Source organism: Salvelinus alpinus, chromosome 20 (genome assembly GCF_045679555.1).
Source record: "Salvelinus alpinus chromosome 20, SLU_Salpinus.1, whole genome shotgun sequence".
In the NCBI taxonomy this organism is placed as follows: Eukaryota; Metazoa; Chordata; class Actinopteri; order Salmoniformes; family Salmonidae; genus Salvelinus; species Salvelinus alpinus.
In genome coordinates, this window is record NC_092105.1 from 52,227,581 (window position 1) to 52,251,454 (window position 23,874).

The following is a 23,874-nucleotide window of genomic DNA, read 5'->3' on the forward strand; positions in this document are numbered from 1 at the left end:
CAGGGCGCTATACCGGCGCCGAAAAGAGATGGCCGCCTCGCTTCGCGTTCCTTGGAAAATATGCAGTATTCTGTTTTTTTATGTGTTATTTCTTACATCGGTACCCCAGGTAATCTTAGGTTTCATTACATACAGTCGGGAGGAACTACTGAATATACGATTAACGTCAACTCATCATCGTTCCTACCAGGAATATGACTTTCCCGAAACGGATCCAGTGTTTTGCCTTCCACCCAATACAATGGATCTGATCCCAGCCGGCGACCCTGTGCGACGCCGAAAAAGGGGCAAACGAGGCGGTCTCGTGGTCAGGCTTCGGAGACGGGCACATCGCGCTCCACTCCCTAGCATACTACTCGCCAATGTCCAGTCTCTTGACAATAAGGTTGATGAAATCCGAGCACGGGTAGCATTCCAGAGAGACATCAGGGATTGCAACGTGCTCTGCTTCACGGAAACATGGCTAACTCAAGGGACGCTAACGGAGTCGGTGCAGCCAGCTGGTTTCTTCATGCATCGCGCCGACAGAAACAAACATCTTTCCGGTAAGAAGAGGGGCGGGGGGGTATGCCTAATGATTAACGAGAAGTGGTGTGATCATCATAACAACACACAGGAACTCAAGTCATTCTGTTCACCTGATCTAGAACTCCTCACAATCAAATGTCGACCGCATTATCTACCAAGGGAATTCTCTTCAATCATAATCACAGCCGTATATATTCCCCCCCAAGCAGACACATCGATGGCCCTGAACGAACTTTATCTGACTCTTTGTAAACTGGAAACCACACGCCCTGAGGCTGCATTCATCGTAGCTGGGGATTTTAACAAGGCTAATCTAAAAACAAAACTCCCTAAATTCTATCAGCATATCGATTGTGCTACCAGGGCTGGAAAAACCCTAGATCATTGTTATACTAATTTCCGCGACGCATATAAGGCCCTCCCCCGCCCCCCTTTCGGAAAAGCTGACCACGACTCCATTTTGTTGATTCCAGCCTACAAACAGAAACTCAAACAACAAGCTCCCGCGCTCAGGTCTGTTCAACGCTGGTCCGACCAATCTGAATCCACGCTTCAAGACTGCTTCGATCACGCGGATTGGAATATGTTCCGCATCGCGTCCAACAACAATATTGACGAATATGCTGATTCGGTGAGCGAGTTCATTAGGAAGTGCATTGACGATGTCGTACCCACAGCAACGATTAAAACATTCCCAAACCAGAAACCGTGGATTGACGGCAGCATTCGCGTGAAACTGAAAGCGCGAACCACTGCTTTTAACCAGGGCAAGGTGACCGGAAGCATGACCGAATACAAACAGTGTAGCTATTCTCTCCGCAAGGCAATCAAACAGGCTAAGTCCCAGTACAGAGACAAAATCGAGTCGCAATTCAACAGCTCAGACACAAGAGGTATGTGGCAGGGTCTACAGTCAATCACGGATTACAAAAAGAAAACCAGCCCCGTCGCGGACCAGGATGTCTTGCTCCCAGACAGGCTAAACAACTTTTTTGCCCGCTTTGAGGACAATACAGTGCCACTGACACGGCCCCCTACCAAAACCTGCGGGCTCTCCTTCACTGCAGCCGAGGTGAGTAAAACATTTAAACGTGTTAACCCTCGCAAGGCTGCAGGCCCAGACGGCATTCCCAGCCGCGTCCTCAGAGCATGCGCAGACCAGCTGGCTGGTGTGTTTACGGACATATTCAATCAATCCTTATCCCAGTCTGCTGTTCCCACATGCTTCAAGAGGGCCACCATTGTTCCTGTTCCCAAGAAAGCTAAGGTAACTGAGCTAAACGACTACCGCCCCGTAGCACTCACTTCCGTCATCATGAAGTGCTTTGAGAGACTAGTCAAGGACCATATCACCTCCACCCTACCGGACACCCTAGACCCACTCCAATTTGCTTACCGACCCAATAGGTCCACAGACGACGCAATCGCAACCACACTGCACACTGCCCTAACCCATCTGGACAAGAGGAATACCCATGTGAGAATGCTGTTCATCGATTACAGCTCAGCATTTAACACCATAGTACCCTCCAAACTCGTCATCAAGCTCGAGACCCTGGGTCTCGACCCCGCCCTGTGCAACTGGGTCCTGGACTTCCTGACGGGCCGCCCCCAGGTGGTGAGGGTAGGTAACAACATCTCCACCCCGCTGATCCTCAACACTGGGGCCCCACAAGGGTGCGTTCTGAGCCCTCTCCTGTACTCCCTGTTCACCCACGACTGCGTGGCCATGCACGCCTCCAACTCAATCATCAAGTTTGCGGATGACACTACAGTGGTAGGCTTGATTACCAACAACGACGAGACGGCCTACAGGGAGGAGGTGAGGGCCCTCGGAGTGTGGTGTCAGGAAAATAACCTCACACTCAACGTCAACAAAACAAAGGAGATGATTGTGGACTTCAGGAAACAGCAGAGGGAGCACCCCCCTATCCACATCGACGGGTCAGTAGTGGAGAAGGTGGAAAGTTTTAAGTTCCTCGGTGTACACATCACGGACAAACTGAATTGGTCCACCCACACAGACAGCGTTGTGAAGAAGGCGCAGCAGCGCCTCTTCAACCTCAGGAGGCTGAAGAAATTCGGCTTGTCACCAAAAGCACTCACAAACTTCTACAGATGCACAATCGAGAGCATCCTGTCGGGCTGTATCACCGCCTGGTACGGCAACTGCTCCGCCCACAACCGTAAGGCTCTCCAGAGGGTAGTGAGGTCTGCAGAACGCATCACCGGGGGCAAACTACCTGCCCTCCAGGACACCTACACCACCCGATGTCACAGGAAGGCCATAAAGATCATCAAGGACAACAACCACCCAAGCCACTGCCTGTTCACCCCGCTATCATCCAGAAGGCGAGGTCAGTACAGGTGCATCAAAGCAGGGACCGAGAGACTGAAAAACAGCTTCTATCTCAAGGCCATCAGACTGTTAAACAGCCACCACTAACATTTAGCGGCCGCTGCCAACATACTGACTCAACTCCAGCCACTTTAAAAATGGGAATTGATGGAAATTATGTAAAAATGTACCACTAGCCACTTTAAACAATGCCACTTAATATAATGTTTACATACCCTACATTACCCATCTCATATGTATATACTGTACTCTATATCATCTACTGCATCTTGCCATCTTCATGTAATACATGTACCACTAGCCACTTTAAACTATGCCACTTTATGTTTACATACCCTACAGTACTCATCTCATATGTATATACCGTACTCTATACCATCTACTGCATCTGCCATGCCGTTCTGTACCACCACTCATTCATATATCTTTATGTACATATTCTTTATCCCTTTACACTTGTGTGTGTGTGTAAGGTAGTAGTTGTGGAATTGTTAGGTTAGATTACTTGTTGGTTATTACTGCATTGTCGGAACTAGAAGCACAAGCATTTCGCTACACTCGCATTAACATCTGCTAACCATGTGTATGTGACTAATAACATTTGATTTGATTTGATTTGATTTGATTTGTCAGAGGACAAACCATTCACAGAGACAAACTGATATTTTTCCGACAGATAAGATCTAAACCAGGCCAGAACTTCTCCGTGTAGACCAATTTGGGTTTCCAATCTCTCCAAAAGAATGTGGTGATCGATGGTATTAAAAGCAGCACTAAGGTCTAGGAGCACGAGGACAGATGCAGAGCCTCTGTTTGACGCCATTAAAAGGTAATTTACCACCTTCACAAGTGCAGTCTCAGTGCTATGATGGGGTCTAAAACCAGACCCAGGTCTGTGCCCAACCTAGGTCGAGGCACAGACACGGTCTCAATGGGGATAGCTGAGCTGACTACACTGACTGTGCTAGTGGCAGACTCCACTAAGCTCGCATACTGGCTAACAGCCTGCTGCCTGGCCTGCAACCTATTTCATTGTGGAGCTAGAGGAGTTAGAGCCCTGTCTATGTTGGTAGATAAGATCAGAGCACCCTTCCAGCTAGGACGAAAAAACATTGGACAGTTTAAAACTTCTTATGGCTGCAATCCCGTTAACGGGATGATATGACAACAGCCAGTGAAAGTGCAGGGCGCCAAATTCAAACAACAGAAATCTCATAATTAAAATTCCTCAAACATACATGTATCTTATACCATTTTAAAGGTAATATTGTTGTTAATCCCACCAAAGTGTCCGATTTCAAATAGGCTTTACAGCGAAAGCACCACAAACGATTATGTTAGGTCACCGCAAAATCACAGAAAAACAGTCATTTTTCCAGCCAAAGACAGGAGTCACAAAAAGCAGAAATAGAGATAAAATGAATCACTAACCTTTGATGATTTTCATCAGATGACATTCATAGGACTTCATGTTACACAATACATATATGTTTTGTTCGATAAAGCTCATATTTATATCCAAAAACCTCAGTTTACATTGGCGCCATGTTCAGAAATGCCTCCAAAATTGCAGAGAGCCACGTCAAATAACATAAATACTCATCAGAAACTTTGATGAAAGATACATGTTTTACATAGAATTAAAGATACACTTGTTCTTAATGCAACCGCTGTGTCAGATTTCAAAAAGCTTTACGGCAAAAGTACAATATTCAATAATCTGAGAACAGCGTTCTGCCACAAAAGGAAGCCATACAGATACCCGCCAAACTGTGCAGTCAACAAAACTCATAAAAAGCATTATAAATCTTCACTTCGTCGGAATTTACTCCCAGGACTCCCACTTCCACAAGAAATTTTTGTTTTGTTCGGTAATGTCCATCATTTGTGTATTTTTGTTAGCGTGTTTGGTAAACAAATCCAAAGTTAGAAAGCGCGTTCACTAAAAGCTGACGAAATGTCAAAAGGTTCCGTAACAGTCAGTAGAAACGATGTATTGTATTGTACGATGTATTGAATCAATCTTTAGAATGTTTTTAACATAAATCTTCAGTAATGTTCCGGAGAATTACATTGACTTCAGATATGCGATGGAACAGAGCTCCCTCTCATGTGAACGCGCATGGTCAGAGCATGGCCAGGTAATGGTAGACCTGACTATGTTCTGTTTTTTTCGGCCCCACTTCACAGTAGAGGCATCAGACAAGGTTCTACAGACTGTTGACATCTAGTGGAAGCCGTAGGAAGTCCAAACTCATCCATATCCCACTGTGTGTTCAATAGGGGCTGTGTTGAAAATCTACCAACCTCAGATTTCCCACTTCCTGTTTGGATTTTTTCTCAGGTTTTTGCCTGCCATATGAGTTCTGTTATACTCACAGACATCATTCAAACAGTTTTAGAAACTTCAGAGTGTTATCTATCCAATATGAATAATAATATGCAGATATTAGCAACTGGGACTGAGGAGCAGGCAGTTTACTATGGACACCTCTTTGCACCTTTCATCCAAGCTACTCAATACTGCCCCTGCAGCCATAAGAAGTTAACATAATATAGAATAAAGTAATCATTATTAATATTTGGTCGCATATCCTTTGTATGCAATGACTGCTTTAAGTCTGTGATGCATCGACATCACCAGACGCTGGGTATCTTCCCTGGTGATGCTCTGCCAGGCCTGTACTGCAGCCATCTTCAGTTCCTGCTTGTTTCGGGGACTTATTGCCTTCAGTCTCCTTTTCAGCATGTAAAATGCATGTTCAATTGGATTCAGATCCGGTGATTGACTCAGCCAGTGAAAGATTTTCCACTATTTTGCCATCGTTAACCCCTTCGTTGCTTTAGCAGTATGTCATTGTCTTGTCATTGTCTTGTTGAAGTGATGATGATGAAGTGCCGTCCAATCAGTTTGGAGGCATTTGGTTATATCTGAGCAGATAAAATATTTCTGTAGACTTCAGAATTCATTGTACTACTTCTGTCTGCAGTCACATCATCGATGAAGACAAGTGAGGCTGTTCCACTGGCAGCCATACAGGCCCAAGCCATAACACCCCCTCCACCATGTTTCACTGGCAGCCATACAGGATCCAAGCCATAACACCCCCTCCACCATGTTTCACGGATGAGGTGGTATGCTTTGGATCATGGACATGTCTTTTTTTTCTCCACACTTTCCTCTTCCCATCACTCCATCACATGTTAATCTTTGTCTAATCTGTCCACAATACTTTTTTTCCCAGAACTCTTGGGGCTATTGTACTTCCAAGATGGCGTAGCAGTCGGACGTGTGTTTGTATTGTCCTGTCGCGTGTAAATAGTAAATAGTAAATAGTCTTCGTATTTTTCGTATACATTTCGTATATATTTTAATTTCACTTTCCATCTAGGAACTGAATATACATTCCTACATTCCGCCTCACCCAATGTGGTACGGACCTGCTATTTTTTTTATACTTTAGAACCGTAACCCCAATCAGAAGCTAGCCAGATAACTAGCTACTAGCTAGTAGTCAGTTAGCCACTGCTGCGGTCTTCACCCTCAACTCGGACACAGCCAGCTTCAATACCGGGCCAATACCTGCCAGTCTGCAAGCGCGATATCAACCCAGAGCATATAGGACTGCTTTTTCTCTACCACATCACCGGATTCCTGACGCAAGCTCTGGACAATTACACCGTATCATCACAGCTAGCTAGCTGCAACCGAGTGGCTACTACTGGCTAACACCTCTGTCCCGAAGCAAGCACCAGTTAGCCTTGAGCTAGCCTCGAGCTAGGCCCATCTGCCGGCTAGCTGAAGAGGTCTACCAGCGAATTCTTGGGCTACAATACCAGCTACAAGCTAATTTAGCCATTTTTTTTGCCGCTGCTAGTAGCTTTTACCTTCTGCACAGACACCAGCCCTGTTATTAGCCTGGATATTACTCACCAATTTACCAGCATCGGACTGTCTCTCGACAACAACGCCGGATTCCTGCCGTAATCCCTGAGCCACTGCTTCTGATCCTCACAGCTAGCTTGCGGCTAGCGCAGCTAGCGCCACTGCCACGAAGCTAGCACCAGTTAGCAAACACAATTCTACAATTCACAACCTCTCTTTCGCCATCGCCATCTGGCTTGGATTCTCTGTCGACACGACCACGTCTGAGCAGACCCCCTCCGTCTGAGCAGACCACCCCCCGGGCTACTAACTTTAAACGCCGCGTGCTAGCTTAGTGGAGGCCTCCCTGCTCCATCTACGGCTGCCCCCTGGACACTATGATCACTTGGCTACATAGCTGATGCATGCTTGACTGTCCATTAATTCACGGTACTCCATTCTGTTTATTTGTGTTTTATCTGTCGGCTCTGTGCTTTAACTCAGGATCTGTGTGTAGTTAATCCGACCCTCTCTGCCTAGTCGTCGCCATTTTTACCTGTTGTTGCTGTGTTAGACTAGCACCCTGTTATTGCTGCTGTTATCTTACCTGTTGTTTTAGCTAGCTCTCCCAATCAAGACCTGCAATCACTTTATGCCTTATTGTATGTCTCTCTCAAATATCAATATGCCTTGCATACTGTTGTTCAGGCTAGTTTTCATTATCATTGTTTTGGTTTGCAATGGACCCTGTAGTTCCACTCTCCGTACCTCTGATACCCCCTTTGTCCCACCCCCCACACATGCGGTGACCTCACCCATTGAGACCAGCATGTCCAGAGATACAACCTCTCTTATCATCACCCAGTGCCTGGGCTTGCCTCCGCTGTACCCGCGCCCCTCCATACCCCTGTCTACACATTATGCCCAGAATCTATTCTACCACGCCCATAAATCTGCTCCTTTTATTCTTTGTCCCCAACGCTCTAGGCGACCAGTTTTGATAGCCTTTAGCCGCACCCTCATCCTACTACTCCTCTGTTCCTCGGGTGATGTGGAGGTAAACCCAGGCCCTGCATGTCCCCAGTCACCCTCATTTGTTGACTTCTGCGATCGAAAAAGCCTTGGCCTCATGCATGTCAACATCAGAAGCCTCCTCCCTAAGTTTGCCTTACTCACCGCTTTAGCACACTCTGCCAATCCTGATGTCCTTGCCGTGTCCGAATCCTGGCTTAGGAAGGCCACCAAAAATTCTGAGATTTCCATACCCAACTATAACACTTTCCGTCAAGATAGAACTGCCAAAGGGGGAGGAGTTGCAATCTACTGCAGAGATAGCCTGCAAAGTTCTGTCATACTTTCCAGGTCTATGCCCAAACAGTTCGAACTTCTAATTTTAAAAATTAATCTCTCCAGAAATAAGTCTCTCACTGTTGCCGCCTGCTACCGACCCCCCTCAGCTCCCAGCTGTGCCCTGGACACCATCTGTGAATTGATCGCTCCCCATCTAGCTTCAGAGTTTGTTCTGTTAGGTGACCTAAACTGGGATATGCTTAACACCCCGGCAGTCCTACAATCCAAGCTTGATGCCCTCAATCTCACACAAATCATCAAGGAACCCACCAGGTACAACCCTAAATCCGTAAACATGGGCACCCTAATAGACATTATCCTGACCAACCTGCCCTCCAAATACACCTCTGCTGTCTTCAATCAAGATCTCAGCGATCACTGCCTCATTGCCTGTATCCGCCACGGGTCCGCGGTCAAACGACCACCCCTCATCACTGTCAAACGCTCCCTAAAACACTTCTGCGAGCAGGCCTTTCTAATCGACCTGGCCCGGGTACCCTGGAAGGATATTGACCTCATCCCGTCAGTTGAGGATGCCTGGTCATTCTTTAAATGTTACTTCCTCACCATATTAGACAAGCATGCTCCGTTCAAAAAATGCAGAACCAAGAACAGATATAGCCCTTGGTTCACTCCAGACCTGACTGCCCTCGACCAGCACAAAAACATCCTGTGGCGAACTGCAATAGCATCGAAGAGCCCCCGCGATATGCAACTGTTCAGGGAAGTCAGGAACCAATACACGCAGTCAGTCAGGAAAGCAAAGGCCAGCTTTTTCAAGCAGAAATTCGCATCCAGTAGCTCTAACTCCAAAAAGTTCTGGGATACTGTAAAGTCCATGGAGAACAAGAGCACCTCCTCCCAGCTGCCCACTGCACTGAGGCTAGGTAACACGGTCACCACCGATAAATCCGTGATAATCGAAGACTTCAACAAGCATTTCTCAATGGCTGGCCATGCCTTCCTCCTGGCGACTCCAACCTTGGCCAACAGCCCCGCCCCCCCCGCTGCTACTCGCCCAAGCCTCCCCAGCTTCTCCTTTACCCAAATCCAGATAGCAGATGTTCTGAAAGAGCTGGAAAACCTGGACCCATACAAATCAGCTGGGCTTGACAATCTGGACCCCCTATTTCTGAAACTGTCCGCCGCCATTGTCGCACCCCTATTACCAGCCTGTTCAACCTCTCCTTCGTATCATCTGAGATCCCCAAGGATTGGAAAGCTGCCGCGGTCATCCCCCTCTTCAAAGGGGGAGACACCCTGGACCCAAACTGTTACAGACCTATATCCATCCTGCCCTGCCTATCTAAGGTCTTCGAAAGCCAAGTCAACAAACAGATCACTGACCATCTCGAATCCCACCGTACCTTCTCCGCTGTGCAATCCGGTTTCCGAGCCGGTCACGGGTGCACCTCAGCCACGCTCAAGGTACTAAACGACATCATAACCGCCATCGATAAAAGACATTACTGTGCAGCCGTCTTCATCGACCTGGCCAAGGCTTTCGACTCTGTCAATCACCATATTCTTATCGGCAGACTCAGTAGCCTCGGTTTTTCTAATGACTGCCTTGCCTGGTTCACCAACTACTTTGCAGACAGAGTTCAGTGTGTCAAATCGGAGGGCATGTTGTCCGGTCCTCTGGCAGTCTCTATGGGGGTACCACAGGGTTCAATTCTCGGGCCGACTCTTTTCTCTGTATACATCAATGATGTTGCTCTTGCTGCGGGCGATTCCCTGATCCACCTCTACGCAGACGACACCATTCTATATACTTCCGGCCCTTCCTTGGACACTGTGCTATCTAACCTCCAAATGAGCTTCAATGCCATACAACACTCCTTCCGTGGCCTCCAACTGCTCTTAAACGCTAGTAAAACCAAATGCATGCTTTTCAACCGTTCGCTGCCTGCACCCGCACGCCCGACTAGCATCACCACCCTGGACGGTTCCGACCTAGAATATGTGGACATCTATAAGTACCTAGGTGTCTGGCTAGACTGCAAACTCTCCTTCCAGACTCATATCAAACATCTCCAATCCAAAATCAAATCAAGAATCGGCTTTCTATTCCGCAACAAAGCCTCCTTCACTCACGCCGCCAAACTTACCCTAGTAAAACTGACTATCCTACCGATCCTCGACTTCGGCGATGTCATCTACAAAATAGCTTCCAACACTCTACTCGGCAAACTGGATGCAGTTTATCACAGTGCCATTCGTTTTGTTACTAAAGCACCTTATACGACCCACCACTGCGACCTGTATGCCCTAGTCGGCTGGCCCTCGCTACATGTTCGTCGTCAGACCCACTGGCTCCAGGTCATCTACAAGGCTATGCTAGGTAAAGTGCCGCCTTATCTCAGTTCACTGGTCACGATGGCTACACCCACCCGCAGCACGCGCTCCAGCAGGTGTATCTCACTGATCATCCCTAAAGCTAAAACCTCATTTGGACGCCTTTCCTTCCAGTTCTCTGCTGCCTGCGACTGGAACGAATTGCAAAAATCTCTGAAGTTGGAGACTTTTATCTCCCTCAACAACTTTAAAAATCTGCTATCCGAGCAGCTAACCGATCGCTGCAGCTGTACATAGTCCATCTGTAAAACTACCCACCCAATTTACCTACCTCACCCCCCATACTGCTTTTATTTATTTACTTTTCTGCTCTTTTGCACACCAGTATCTCTTCTTGCACATGATCATCTGATGATTTATCACTCCAGTGTTAATCTGCTAAATTGTAATTATTCGATTTATTGCCTACCTCATGCCTTTTGCACACATTGTATATAGATTGTCTTTTTTTCTACCATGTTATTGACTTGTTTATTGTTTACTCCATGTGTAACTCTGTGTTGTCTGTTCACACTGCTATGCTTTATCTTGGCCAGGTCGCAGTTGCAAAAGAACTTGTTCTCAACTAGCCTACCTGGTTAAATAAAGGTGAAATAAAAAATAAATAAATAAAATTTTAGGTGCTTTTTAGCTAACTGTAATCTCACCTTTCTGTTCTTCAGGCTTATCAGTGGTTTGCATCTTGTAGCGTACCCTCTGTAGTCCTGCTGGTGTAGTCTTCTACGTATGGTAGACTTTGACACATCTACACCTGCATCCAGGAGAGTGTTTTTGATCTGTCCGGCTGTTGTCAGGGGGGTTTTCTTCACCTTAGAGAGTTTTCTCTGGTCATCCACTACAGTGGTCTTCCTCAGTCTACCAGCTCTTTTGACATAATTGAGTTCACCGGTTGTTCTTTTCTTGTTAATGATGAACCAAACTGTTGACTTGGGCATGCCCAGGGTTTTTGCAATGTTCCTGATTGATTGATTGATTTTCATTTCTGAGCCTTATGACGGCCAGCTTTGCATCGACACTGCTGCCTTCCTCATGTTGTCACACCCCAACAACAACCTCCAAAGGCAATAGCAAAGTCTAGAATCAATACTATTCATCAACAGCTCTCCTGCATTCACTAACGACACAAATGAATACACCTGCCTAACGACACACATCTGTGAAGCCAATTCAACAAATACTTGTAGTACCTTAAAATGGGGGGACCATGTACACAAGGTGCTGTCATTTCTAAACGGTTCATCCGATATGTATGAAATACCCTCAAATTAAAGCTGACAGTCTGCACTTCACCCTCATTGTCATTGTATCCTTTCAAACTCAACGTGCTAGAGTACAGAACCAAAATAACAAAAAAATGGTCACTGTCTAATGAATTATGGTGCTCACTGTATGTATATATTGCATATTCCAAATTCTATACGGATAATTTATCATGCTAAATCTAGCCCATGCTAATATACATTATTGCGGTGCATGGGTATTACGATGCATGGTTATTAATTATGTCCCAGACGTACTGTACTTCAGGACCACAACATGCAGTGGCCCAATGATATATGTTTCAGATGACACCCCCTATTTTGGTATGGTGCAGCTTTCACAACCAGTGCTTTGTAGTCCACTGCATACAAAGTTGAAATGCTACCCCTCTAAATACACAGACGTATCTTCTTCTAGCCTATCTAAACATGAGTTCTACTAAACGGTTCCTTTCTACCAGCACCCACATCGTCTGGTCTCCTCTGGCCATCAGCTCCAAGTCGATGTGACATGTTTTGTCCACTGGAGTTTTTCTGCTTTTAGTTTTGTTTGAAAAAAGCCTTTCACCCATCACATGCCCTCTATTGAGGTCTTTCATAAATAATTCAGACGGAGAAAAAGTGAAAGTGATGACAGTTAAACTGTCTGAGATCTCTCCTTCTCATAAGATCAAAGAGGTGGTGGCTCTGTAGAAATGGGAATTACATTTCCAGATGTCCCCAGGTTAAACGGACACTTATTTGTTCTCTCTCTCTTTTTCTTTCTTCTTTCTATCTCTCTCTCTCTCTTGCATTCTTTTTACCTCCCTTTTGTTCACAATCGTTTCGCTCTTCTTTCTCTCTCGCTATCTTTTATCTCTCTCTCTCATTTGTGTGTGAGTCAGATAATGTGTGAGGGAGAGAGTACTTAGGCTGCATATAGGTAAATACACATCACAAAGAAAAAGGACTGAATAGATTAAACTTCTGAGACTGACTGAACTGACACACCACTGTGTTGAACGGTTTATCATTGTGAGAAATGTCAATTGAGTTCAACTTCTACTCCTCTTGTTTGAGCATGAAACCTCTTTTCTTAAATTTCAATAATGTAAGGGGTGCGTAACTGGCGGCAGGGAAGTCAGGCGCAGGAGCGCAGAACTGGGTAATAACCGGAGCAGTTTTATTAGCAAAACCAACGGCATCCAGAACAACAAAATGTGTGTACAAAATAACCCATCGCGCACCAGTCATAGTGCACTTACAACAAACAATTTCACACACAGACATGGGGAGAACAGAGGGTTAAATACACGACAAGTAATGAGGGAATGTAAACCAGGTGTGTGGGAAAACAAGACAAAACAAATGGAAAATGAGAGGTGGATCGGCGATGGCTAGAAGACCGGCGACGTCGATATTTCAATAATGCTGTTGATAGTTTAGAAGATTCACTTTTGGAAGATCTTCAGAGATGATTCCAGGCAAAATATTGAGGATGATGTGATCACGAGTGATAGTAAACCTGCTAACTGTGGTCTTCTTCAGAAGTGAAATATATAGTTTTTCTCCACCAAAGATACCTCTTCAGTCTATGTCCCATAATGTAATGTGCCTAATAAAATCCCTGCGTCTTGAATATGTGATCATATTAACAATAAATCCCATAGGCTTTTTCAAACTATAACTACGCCAGCTAAAGTTTCTATTGATTGTGATACAAAGCTTATTAATAAGTAACTGATTAAGACATGGGGGAACACATACGCAGGGTACATCAGCTCAGCTCTGAAAGTAAGCCAGAGGAGTCATTTATCACGTCCAAATCTGGGCTCCTTCTCATTTGCAGTAATAAACGGGGGCCCATCAGAAAGATCCAACAAGTCTGAATTACCGAATCACCTCGTCTCTCCTCCACCTCCCAGCTACTGCGTCACATTAAATCAAACAAGCGGAACATTTCCTAAGGCACCCAGTGGCTTTTAATTTCCTGAAGAACCTTAACATATCATTCATTACCAGAACTACACATATTTGGGTTTTTTCAAAGTCCTATAAATCAATAGTGGGGCCTGACTGCAATAATTATAGCAAGTTAACATGTAATTTCCAGGCCGAGAGGGCTGCTAGAGCGCTGCGGCCTCAGCTAGGTTTTATCATATGCAAGTGAGGCAATTCAAATAGTGTGCTGGGATATTAATACGCGGGAGCAGGTAACGAGGTACGGCCGATGAATTATGCATCAAAAAGTGGTTGATCTTCAATAAAGCAAATAAATTCAGCGTGTAATCTAATTAGTTACGGGGAAGTCTATTATGTTGGAGCGGCGGAAAGCAACTGTCCTTGAAAAGGGAATTTATTTACAGTACCGTGTTTTGTTGGCTCTCTGGAATGGAATTGCATTCTGCAGTGGTCCAAAATGTTAACACCTTCCTCTCCCCCGTCTCCTTTTTCCCCTCTCACTCTCTCCTCCCTCTCTTTGTCCGTCTTTATTTCAACATGTACTTCCACATTTCTATCCTTCTACCTCTTCCTCATATGTATCTTACTCTGTAACATCTCTTTTTCTCTCCCTACCCCCCCCCCCTTCTCTCGCTCAGCTCCCTGGCCTACATCTACTTACCCCGTCCCTATTACATGTTTCCCTTCATTCTGTTTTACTTATTACGGTGATGTGTGTGTGTGTGGGGGGGGTTCACAGAGGAGTATTGAGGGATATTGATGATTGTTTTTAGGTAAGGGAAGATGTCTCTATAGAGAGCATCAAAAGTTCAAGTCCTCTTTCTTCTGTCTCTCCCAGCTCCAGACCGGGCAGACCTCCAAAGAGGACCCAGAGTGTGACGTCATCAGAGAACCCACACATCATGCCTCACTCTGTCCCTGGCCTCATGTCCCCTGGAACCTTCCCATCCTCAGGTATGTATTGTAGTTACACACAAACACAGACGCATGCATACACGCAAGTGCACACTAACATACACGCACACATGAGCCACACACAAACACGCACGCACACACGCACGCACGCACGCAAAAACACACACATACAGTATTTGCACATAGTCAATGTATACGTACACACACACGTTTGTGCACCCACATGCACACGCTAAGCATACACACGCACGCACGGACAGACACACACACTGAAACAATCCTCCGTACCCTCAGCACCCCCACAGCACTCCACGCCTCCCTCTCCTCGTCCTCTAAACTGCAAGCAGAGCGAAGTGACGCATGCACACACAACCACCAGACAACCATCAGACAACCACCAGACAACCAGCCACTCGTTTGAACTAGTTTACAATAAATATTTTTTTTAACTCATCCCCCGGAAACGGAGAGAGAGAGAGAGAGAGAAAAGGAAGGAAAGAGACAGAGAGGGAGAATAAATTGGAGTGACGTCCTTTTCTCTCAGATTATTTTAGTAGATGCTGCGTTTTGCCCTGAGAGAATTCTAATTAGTGCGATTAAATCCACTCCACTGCTGTATGTACATAGGCATGGTTGATGCTAAAGCAAGCTTTATCGCCACAAGAATCAACAACAACCGTTTGTGACCTAACGTGCCCCTGGGCGAGTCTTAATGCAGCTAATGCTTTTGTTCTATTTGTGGCTGGTTGCATTGTGACGGCTTTGATGTCGCTGGGTGTAAATGCTCGGATTTGCATATTTTGTTTTCCCCCCTCATTTATTTAGATTTTTCCATATTTAATCTTATTTTACTGTCTTTACGTCTCTCTTAACTCTTAGTTTTTCTTGCAAGAAACAACTAAACTGCATATAATTTGTTTTGTTTTCTATGTAATCTTACAAGTTTGCCTCCAAGATCTTGCTATGCTTGAGTATTTCTGAAAATCTTCCTACCTTACACTCACATTTTCTCATCAAGAAAAAACAGCATGGGAGTGAGGCAAAAAAAATTATTTCACCCGAGAAATGTTTTAAATTCAATAGCAGACAAAGATTGGCCATATTCTTAACAATGGAGGCTCACAGATCAATGCCCAGCTTTGAACTCTGGGAGTGTGGTGAGGTCACATACTCTCTGTTTGGAATTACTCAAAAGGCCATTCGGTACAGCAAAGCAGGACGAAGATGAGAAAGCCATAGTTTTATTTAGTGGAACATAAAGCAACAGAAAAGCCTTTTGATATCCCTCCCCTTTAAGCCCAGATGGAGTCTATGATCTTGACATTTAGTCAGGGATTTCAGGAAAGCAAGATAAAGTCATTTAGTTTTTTTCGGTCCCCTCGTAACTTCCTTTCTATGTGTGGCCGCAAAAGCCAAGATGGCTGAACTTTCTCCCTAACTGGCTTCTGTGGTTTGATTATGGTACAAAGTTAGTAACAAAGTTATTACAAATGATTCTTCAAAATGATGCAAAGTGATCATACGAAGGCCACCTGCATGGAAACTTCACTCAGAGAGGGTCACAGATATTGTTCAACCAATGAAGGTTCTTTGAAAATTGGGACTTTTTTTTTTGTTTTGAAGTGCCAAAGTTGAGATACGGTGCATTTTGAAAGTGTGCTTTCCACACAATGACTCAATGACTTATATTTTGAGAAAGCTTATTTATGTGAGAGACATTGTTGACATGTGTATGTTTTGCCCTTGACACCAGTTCAATTCAGGGAAGGGTGTCTTAATTTGCCATGGTTTCCATTTAAGGAAACATCCTTTGCTTGTGTGTGTGCGCGCGTGTGTGTGTATGCATTTGTGTGCTTTTGTGTGTGTGTGTGTGTGCATGTGTGCTTGTGTGTGTGTGTGTGTGTGTGTGTGTGTGTGTGTGTGTGTGTGTGTGTGTGTGTGTGTGTGTGTGTGTGTGTGTGTGTGTGTGTGTGTGTGTGTGTGTGTGTGTGTGTGTGTGTGTGTGTGTGTGTGTGTGTGTGCATGAATCTGTGTGTGTGTGTGTGTGTGTGTGTGTGTGTGTGTGTGTGTGTGTGTGTGTGTGTGTGTGTGTGTGTGTGTGTGTGTGTGTGTGTGTGTGTGTGTGTGCGCGCGCGTGCGTGCGTGCGTGCGTGCGTGCGTGTGTGTGGAGTCTTTTCAGTTGCTGATGCATTACAGGCAGATTGGCCCACTAAATGGGATGCCGTGGACTGACAGCACACATAGATGACAACTCCTTTACTGTAGAGAGGCTTTCTGAACAGCCTGCATTCAGAGACTCACACTCTGGCCACTACCTAGGCACCCATCTTCACCACTATATCCTAGCTCTGCACACACACAACTTCCCATTCCAGCTTCCAGTTTGCCGCTGGTCATAAGGCTTGTGCGTGTCTGTAGTTGATACACAATTTGTCATGTGAATAGCGCTGAAGTTCAAGTGCCGCGGATGCGGTGTACCCGAGGACTCTCTGCTACTTAGCTTAACCTCTGCATCTCAGAAACAGTTTTAGTTACTGTTTCAGTGCTGCACGTAAGAGTACAGAGCGAGAGACCGGGGGGACCGTACAGTATTACACAGAGAGAGAGAGAGAGAGAGAGAGAGAGAGAGAGAGAGAGAGAGAGAGACAGAGAGAGAGAGAGCGCAAGCAAAGAGAGAGAGGGAGGGATAGACCATAAAGTAACATTACATACAGATAAAGATATAGAGAAAAAGAGAGAGAGCGAGAGATAGAAAGAAAAAGAGAAAGCCGCACAACAGATAAAACACAGGTCCTTCTTTATCACTGCCTCTCTATCAAGAGAGAAGGGGGAAAAAAAGAGACGTACAAGTCGGTCTTTCTTTTGTGTACCGATGTGGAGTTAATGAAATTTGAATTGAATTACTCCCATCGGTTGGTGTTGAGAAGGGCTGTGGCATCAGGGTGGGTGTTTGTCGCGAGAGAGAAATGTTCTGACATTGGTCGCAGGTATGGGGTAGCTTCGCATGTTAATTAATGATGAAGACCCTGACAATATGCAGAGGCATGACAGCGTTAAGCCAGTCGAGGCTGCCACTTCCTTTGCATATTAATAGACGCTTCATTATTATTTAATATGACAGCTGCTCCGAGGGCGACCATCAGACCCCGTCTCCATTATTTGCTGTTTTCTGACTTCGACTCTCCTCCTCTGCCGTGCTGTTCTCCATTTGTCGAAAACGGGGCGTTGGGCAGGGTTTTTTGCTTTCCAACTTGTGTGGTGTGGCTGTCTCCATACCATGCAACACTGGGTCATGTCCAATAGGCACCAAATGGACTGAAACAGGGATGGACTGCTTGGACTTTTCCAATGAGAAACACTCATTTTAGTTTCCCGTTGCAAACTGTTTTTAAATGTTTTCTGTTGCGTGCGCTAATGAACATGACCCTGTTGTGTTGGTGTTTGTTTGTGGCCAAGGAGGATTCTGTGTGTGTGTGTCTATGAGATGACCAGACGAAAAAACCTGTCTGTCTGAATTTTTCTGGGTGAATTTGAAAGAATCCATGATGTCGGTATTTTGTTTGCATAGTACTGAATGCAGATTAGGAGGAGGGTGTAGGATTTGCCTTTTGACATTTACACGTCTAGTCGTTTTAATAGACTTGTTGCACTGTTCGGAGATCTTGACGCCTCCTTGTTAGATTGAGTGTAAGGTGGGTGCGTGTTATGAGCTATTGACAATAGATTGGCTGAAATGAAATAATTATATGAACAAAGGTTTCAATGTACACTTATATTATGTAAAGATGGGGTTCGGAAGGTGGGGGTCACTCTCACCGAGTCCCTTTATCATAGATAAGTAGATCCTGATGAATCTGTTAGTTTTCTTATTGTGTGTTTTTTTTGTTTTGTATTTCTGCCAAAAGTCCTTTCTTGGCAGACATACCGTTCAATAATTTCTCTGAACATCACAATGGCTTCTAGATTAGATCAATGTCTCTGATGATTTGAGCACATTTGGTCAATCATTTGTAATCACAATATACACTAAGTGTACAAAACATTAGGAAAACCTTCCTCATATTGAGTTGCACCCCCTTTTGCTCTCAGAACAGACTCAATCTATCGGGTCATGGACTCTACAAGGTGTCGAAAGCGTTCCACAGGGATGCCGGCCCATGTTGACGCCAATGCTTCCCACCGTTATGTCAAGTTTGCTGGATGTCCTTTAAGTGGTGGACCATTCATGATGCACATGGACATCTGTTGAGTGTGAAAAACCCAGCAGCATTGCAGTTCTTGACCCTCTCAAACCAGTGCACCTGGCACCTACTACCATACCCCATTCAAAGGCACTTAAATATTTTGTCTTACCCATTCACTCTCTGAATGGCACACATACACAATCCATGTCTCAATTGTATCAAGGCTTACAAATCCTTCTTTAACCTGTCTCCTCCCCTTCAACTACACTGACATCAATAAGGGATCATAGCTTTCACCTGGTCAGTATATGCCATGTAAGAAGCAGGTGTTCCTAATGTTTTGTAAACTCAGTGTACATCAAACCTACACTGTAGGTGAAATAAAAATTCTATATGCATACATCACAATGCATCAGTGAATGCCATTTTCTGTACTCTAAAAGTCCTTTATGCCGCACCTGATTTGTGGCGGAATTAATCTTAGTAGCAACCCCGGAGGTGATTTCAATATTTACTCTGCAGTCTACTCTGCATACATCTCATTTGGAAAACAGTTGACTCTTGGCCATTAGACAGAAATGAAAGCTGACCTTCAGGCTGGGCAGAGGCCACATTCATTACCAAGCCTCGTGTGTGCGCGCGCGCGTGTGTGTATGTGCATTTGTGTACGTGTCGTTCTCATGCATATGGAACAGCAGAGAGGTGCCATTGCAAACGAGCGGGCCTTGGTGACATGATGTATACTGTTCGTCAATATGGTCCCAATGTATTTTAAGATGCAAACGAGGCTTTAAATGATATGCACCTCCATGTCAGTGGCTCAGTTGGTCTCGCCATCTGCATATCAGCTGCTGGAGAGAGGAGCGTGTGCTTGTGTGCCTGTGTGTGTGCATTGGGGATTAGATTAGAGTTGGTGATTAGATTAGAGTTTATTAGTCACATGCACAGGGCACAGTGAAACTCTTAAGCTCCAACAGTGCCGATCAAAAAGGGCAGGTAAAAACAATAATAATAATAATAATAATAAACATATTGACAACTGTAACAATTAGTGATGCACCGATATGACATTTTTGCCCGATACCGATATCCGATATTTTCCTTGCCAAAAAAAACCCTGATACCGACACCCGATATTTAAAATTTTTGCGGCCTTTTAAGCATTCTAGTACAGTTAAATAGTTGAAACACACACACACGCACACACAGACACACACACACACACACACACACACACCAAAAAGTTATTTTGTTGGCATTTACATATGTCCCCATTACCAGTAAAACATGATCAAACCTATTTATTTCACTTACTTGCTGTGCTGTTTCGTTGTTCATTTGTTCAGTCTCAACCAGGATTTTATCATACATGTCAAGCAGTGAAGTTTCAGCTCTGTCTGTCCGTGGCCTCTCTCGATCGGTGCGTACTGTCACTGTGTCCGTTTCCATCTTGTCCATCTTTACATTTCACTTAAACCCTGTTTTTTGTCTGCATCGAAGTAGTGGTCCTTGTACCTAGCATCGAGCATGGTGACGACACAGTAAAGAGGCTCAGAGAGAATGCCACCGGATCACTTGTTCACGGCCTCTTGTAGAGTACTTTTGCAAGATTTAACCCCACGGTCTGTGTCGACAGTTTTGTTGTGCATGAGTTTCAATGCCATGACAGAGGGTATCACGTCTGTTGATAAGCTTATTTCTAGAGTCAGTTGTTCGAATGGAGCTAGCCATTGACATGGCAGCAGCGGTATGAGAACGAGCACATTCTTGAGCATGCGATTTCCTCAGTACGAAATCCTCGTCGACCCACTGAGGCTGTCAGACTCAGCATGCTCATGGGGCTGACATCGCTGGTCCAAATGTCAGTCGTGAAGCTAATAGCAGTGACGCCCATAGCAAGTAACTTGGCGTTAATGGATTTTGCCTTTGAGTTGTCTCGCTGAAATTGTCTTACTCTTTCAAAGGACTGCTCGACTTGAACTTGTTTAGTTGTTGGAAGTGCGCTTAGTATTTTTCTGCTTTTGTTCTGTGTAGCGCTGTATTTTTCGTGGCGTTATTACGTCATCTACCTACGTTATATAGGTATGCACGGCAGCTTTGACATCGGTTTTGCACATCAGAGTTCAAATAAAAATGTTTTTGCGAATATCGTCCGATTCCTAAATGCTTACCGATATATCGTGCATCGTGCATCCCTAGGGGGGTTGAAGGGATTGGCCAGTCATACAGTTTTTGCCATGACGCTCCTATACTGCCCACGTCTGAGTGATGGAAGCGTCGAGAACAGGCCGTGGGCTCGGGTGGCTGAGGTCCTTGATGATCTTCTTGGCCTTCCTGCGACACCTGGTGTTGTAGGTGTCCTGGAGAGTAGACAGTGTGCACCCAATGGTGCGTTCGTCTGATTGTACCACCCTCTGTAGAGCCTTGCGGTCTGCGGCGGTGGAGTTGCAGTACCAGGCAGTGATGCAGCCCAACGGTATGCTCTCAATGGTGCTCCTGTAGAACATGGTGAGTGCCCTCGGGGACCGTATCTGAACGGGGGTGTGCCCAGCCTGATTCCTTCTGAAGTCCATAATCAGCTCCTTTGTTTTGCTGGATTTTTACTTGGCACCACGCCGTTAGAGTACCTACCTCATCTCTGTAGACCGTCTCGTCGCTGTTGGTAATCAGGCCTACTACTGTTGTGTCGTCAGCGAGCTTGGAGTTGGAACTTTGTGAGAACACGCAGTTGTGGGTTTACAGGGAGTACAGGAGGGGACTGAGGATGCACCCTTGTGGGGACCCCGTGTTGAGGATCAGTGTGGAGGTGGTAATGTTACCTACCTTCACCACCTGGGGACGGCCCGTCAGAAAGTCCAGGACCCAGTTGCATAGGAAGGAATTCAATTCTTTGTGGTGAGCCTATGGGCACTATGGTATTGAAGGCCGAGCTATAGTCAATGAATAGTATCCTCACATATGCATTCCTTTTGTCCAAGTTGGTGAGGGCGGTGTACAGTGCAATGGCTATTGCGTCTTCTGTGGATCTGTCGGGACGGGGCAGTAGGCGAATTGGAGAGGGTCTAGTGTGTTTCCAACTGTTTCCTTTATACAACTGTTTGCTTGCACCCTTTTCCTCTCATGGGCCTAGACTAATCTTCAAGGAAATATTTTCTCAATAGCCTTTCAGTGATACAGTATATGCGTCATTTGATGCATAAAACTGTACTCAAGTCATGCTGTCAACTGTAGCCAAGTTGGAATGAACTTCTCATCTATTTTTATTTTGATTGGGAGAAAACCGGGTACTTTGGACAATTATGCTCTCCTGTAATTGTGTCAACCTGGCCTTTGACTGTACGTACTGTAGGTGACTTTCGTTGAAGAGCCTGTTCTTTCTGTAGAACACTGTTTCTATTGCAAACTCTTCATTCTCTTAAAGTGTTTCTCTTAAAAACAGATGGCATTGACCAGAAAGCCCTGGTTAAATGATATGATTAATAAACATTTTCACTAATTGCATTTCACTCACCTGAAAACCACTCCTGCAGATGACGCAATCTCGATTGCACTCCACACTGCCCTTGTTCAGAGTCATTCAGAAGTAAAAATGAAAATTACATTGAAACTTAAGTTCTTTAAGAATCTGCCTGTTTTGCCCCACGACTGGCCTTGCAAGCCAATGAAAGCCAGAGGAAGACTGTTATGAGCGACCGTGTAGCCCATAAATAATTTGAATAGCAATGTCGGTCATTATTCAGTTTCTGTGACAGTGGGGTTAAATCTGGTGAATACATTAGATGCTATCATTGAAATTGCCAGAGGCTCAAGACGTTTGTACGTTTTTCTGTATTACTCGTCCTTTACACACACACACACACACACACACACACACACACACACACACACACACACACACACACACACACACACACACACACACACACACACACACACACACACACACACACACACACACACACACACACACACACACACACACACACACACACATACACACACACACACGAGTACAGACACTTGCACAAACATACATCCCCCCCATGCATACACATACCATTAATTACAAACAGAAATAATGGCATCATGTCATTGCATATGTGTTATTCTGGCTCCATGTGTTCAATATAGTGTTTGGGGGGGGGGCGGGGGGTGACACACCCACTCCGATTCGCATTCCGTCCAAACAGATCTGCAGATGATGCAATCTCGATTGCACTCTACACTGCCCTCACCCACCTGGACAAAAGGAAGACCTATGGAAGAATGCTGCTATTTGACTACAGCTCAGCATTCAACACTATAATCCTCTCCAAACTCATCACCAAGCTCAGGACCCTGGGACTGAACATCTCCCTCTGCAACTGGATACTGGACTTCCTGACGGGTGGGCAACATCACCTACGCCACACTGACCATCAACATGGGGGCCCCTCAGGTGTGTGTGCTTAGTCCCTTTCTGTACTCCCTGTTCACCCACGACTGTGTGGCCACACATGACTCCAAAACCATCAAGTTTGCTGACGACACAGCGGTGGTAGACCTGATCACCGACGATGAGACAGCCAATAGGGAGGTCAGAGAGCTGGCAGCGTGGTGCCAGGACAACAACCTGTCCCTAAGTGTCATCAAGACAAAGGAGCTGATAGTGGACTACAGGAAACAGAAGGGTGAGCATGCACCCATACACATCAATGGGGCTGTAGTGGAGCAGGTCGAGAGATTCAAGTTCCTCGGTGTCTCCATCACTAAGGAATTAACATGGTCCACACACACTGTTGTGAAGAGGGCACGAGACGGTGGCGAGTACGGCCCAATACATCACTGGAGCCGAGCTCCCTGGCATCCAGGACCCCCATATCAGACGGTGTCGGAGGAAGACCCCAAAAATGTGTCAAAGACTTCAGCCACCCAGGCCATAGACTTCTTTCTGCTGCTCCACAGCAAGTGGTACCAAGTCTGGAACCAACAGGACCCTGAACAGCTTCGACCCCCAAGACATAAGATTGCTAAACAAGACTGCTAAATAGCTAATCAAATGGCTACCCAGACAACTTGCATTGACCCTTTTCATAACTAAGTCGTGCATTACTTGTTAGATACTACTGCAATGTT

At 45.4% G+C, this 23,874-nt stretch overlaps 1 protein-coding gene across 4 annotated transcripts in view; it reads left to right on the top strand.

Moving 5' to 3' along the window:
• Positions 1-23,874, top strand: part of LOC139547064 (dachshund homolog 1-like) — a 272,848-nt gene that overhangs the window by 155,045 nt on the left and 93,929 nt on the right. For all 4 annotated transcript variants that reach the window (XM_071356122.1, XM_071356123.1, XM_071356124.1 and 1 more), the window contains exon 2: positions 14,499-14,614. In XM_071356122.1, coding sequence (XP_071212223.1) covers positions 14,499-14,614 — 116 coding nt within the window. The remainder of the gene's footprint in view (positions 1-14,498; positions 14,615-23,874) is intronic.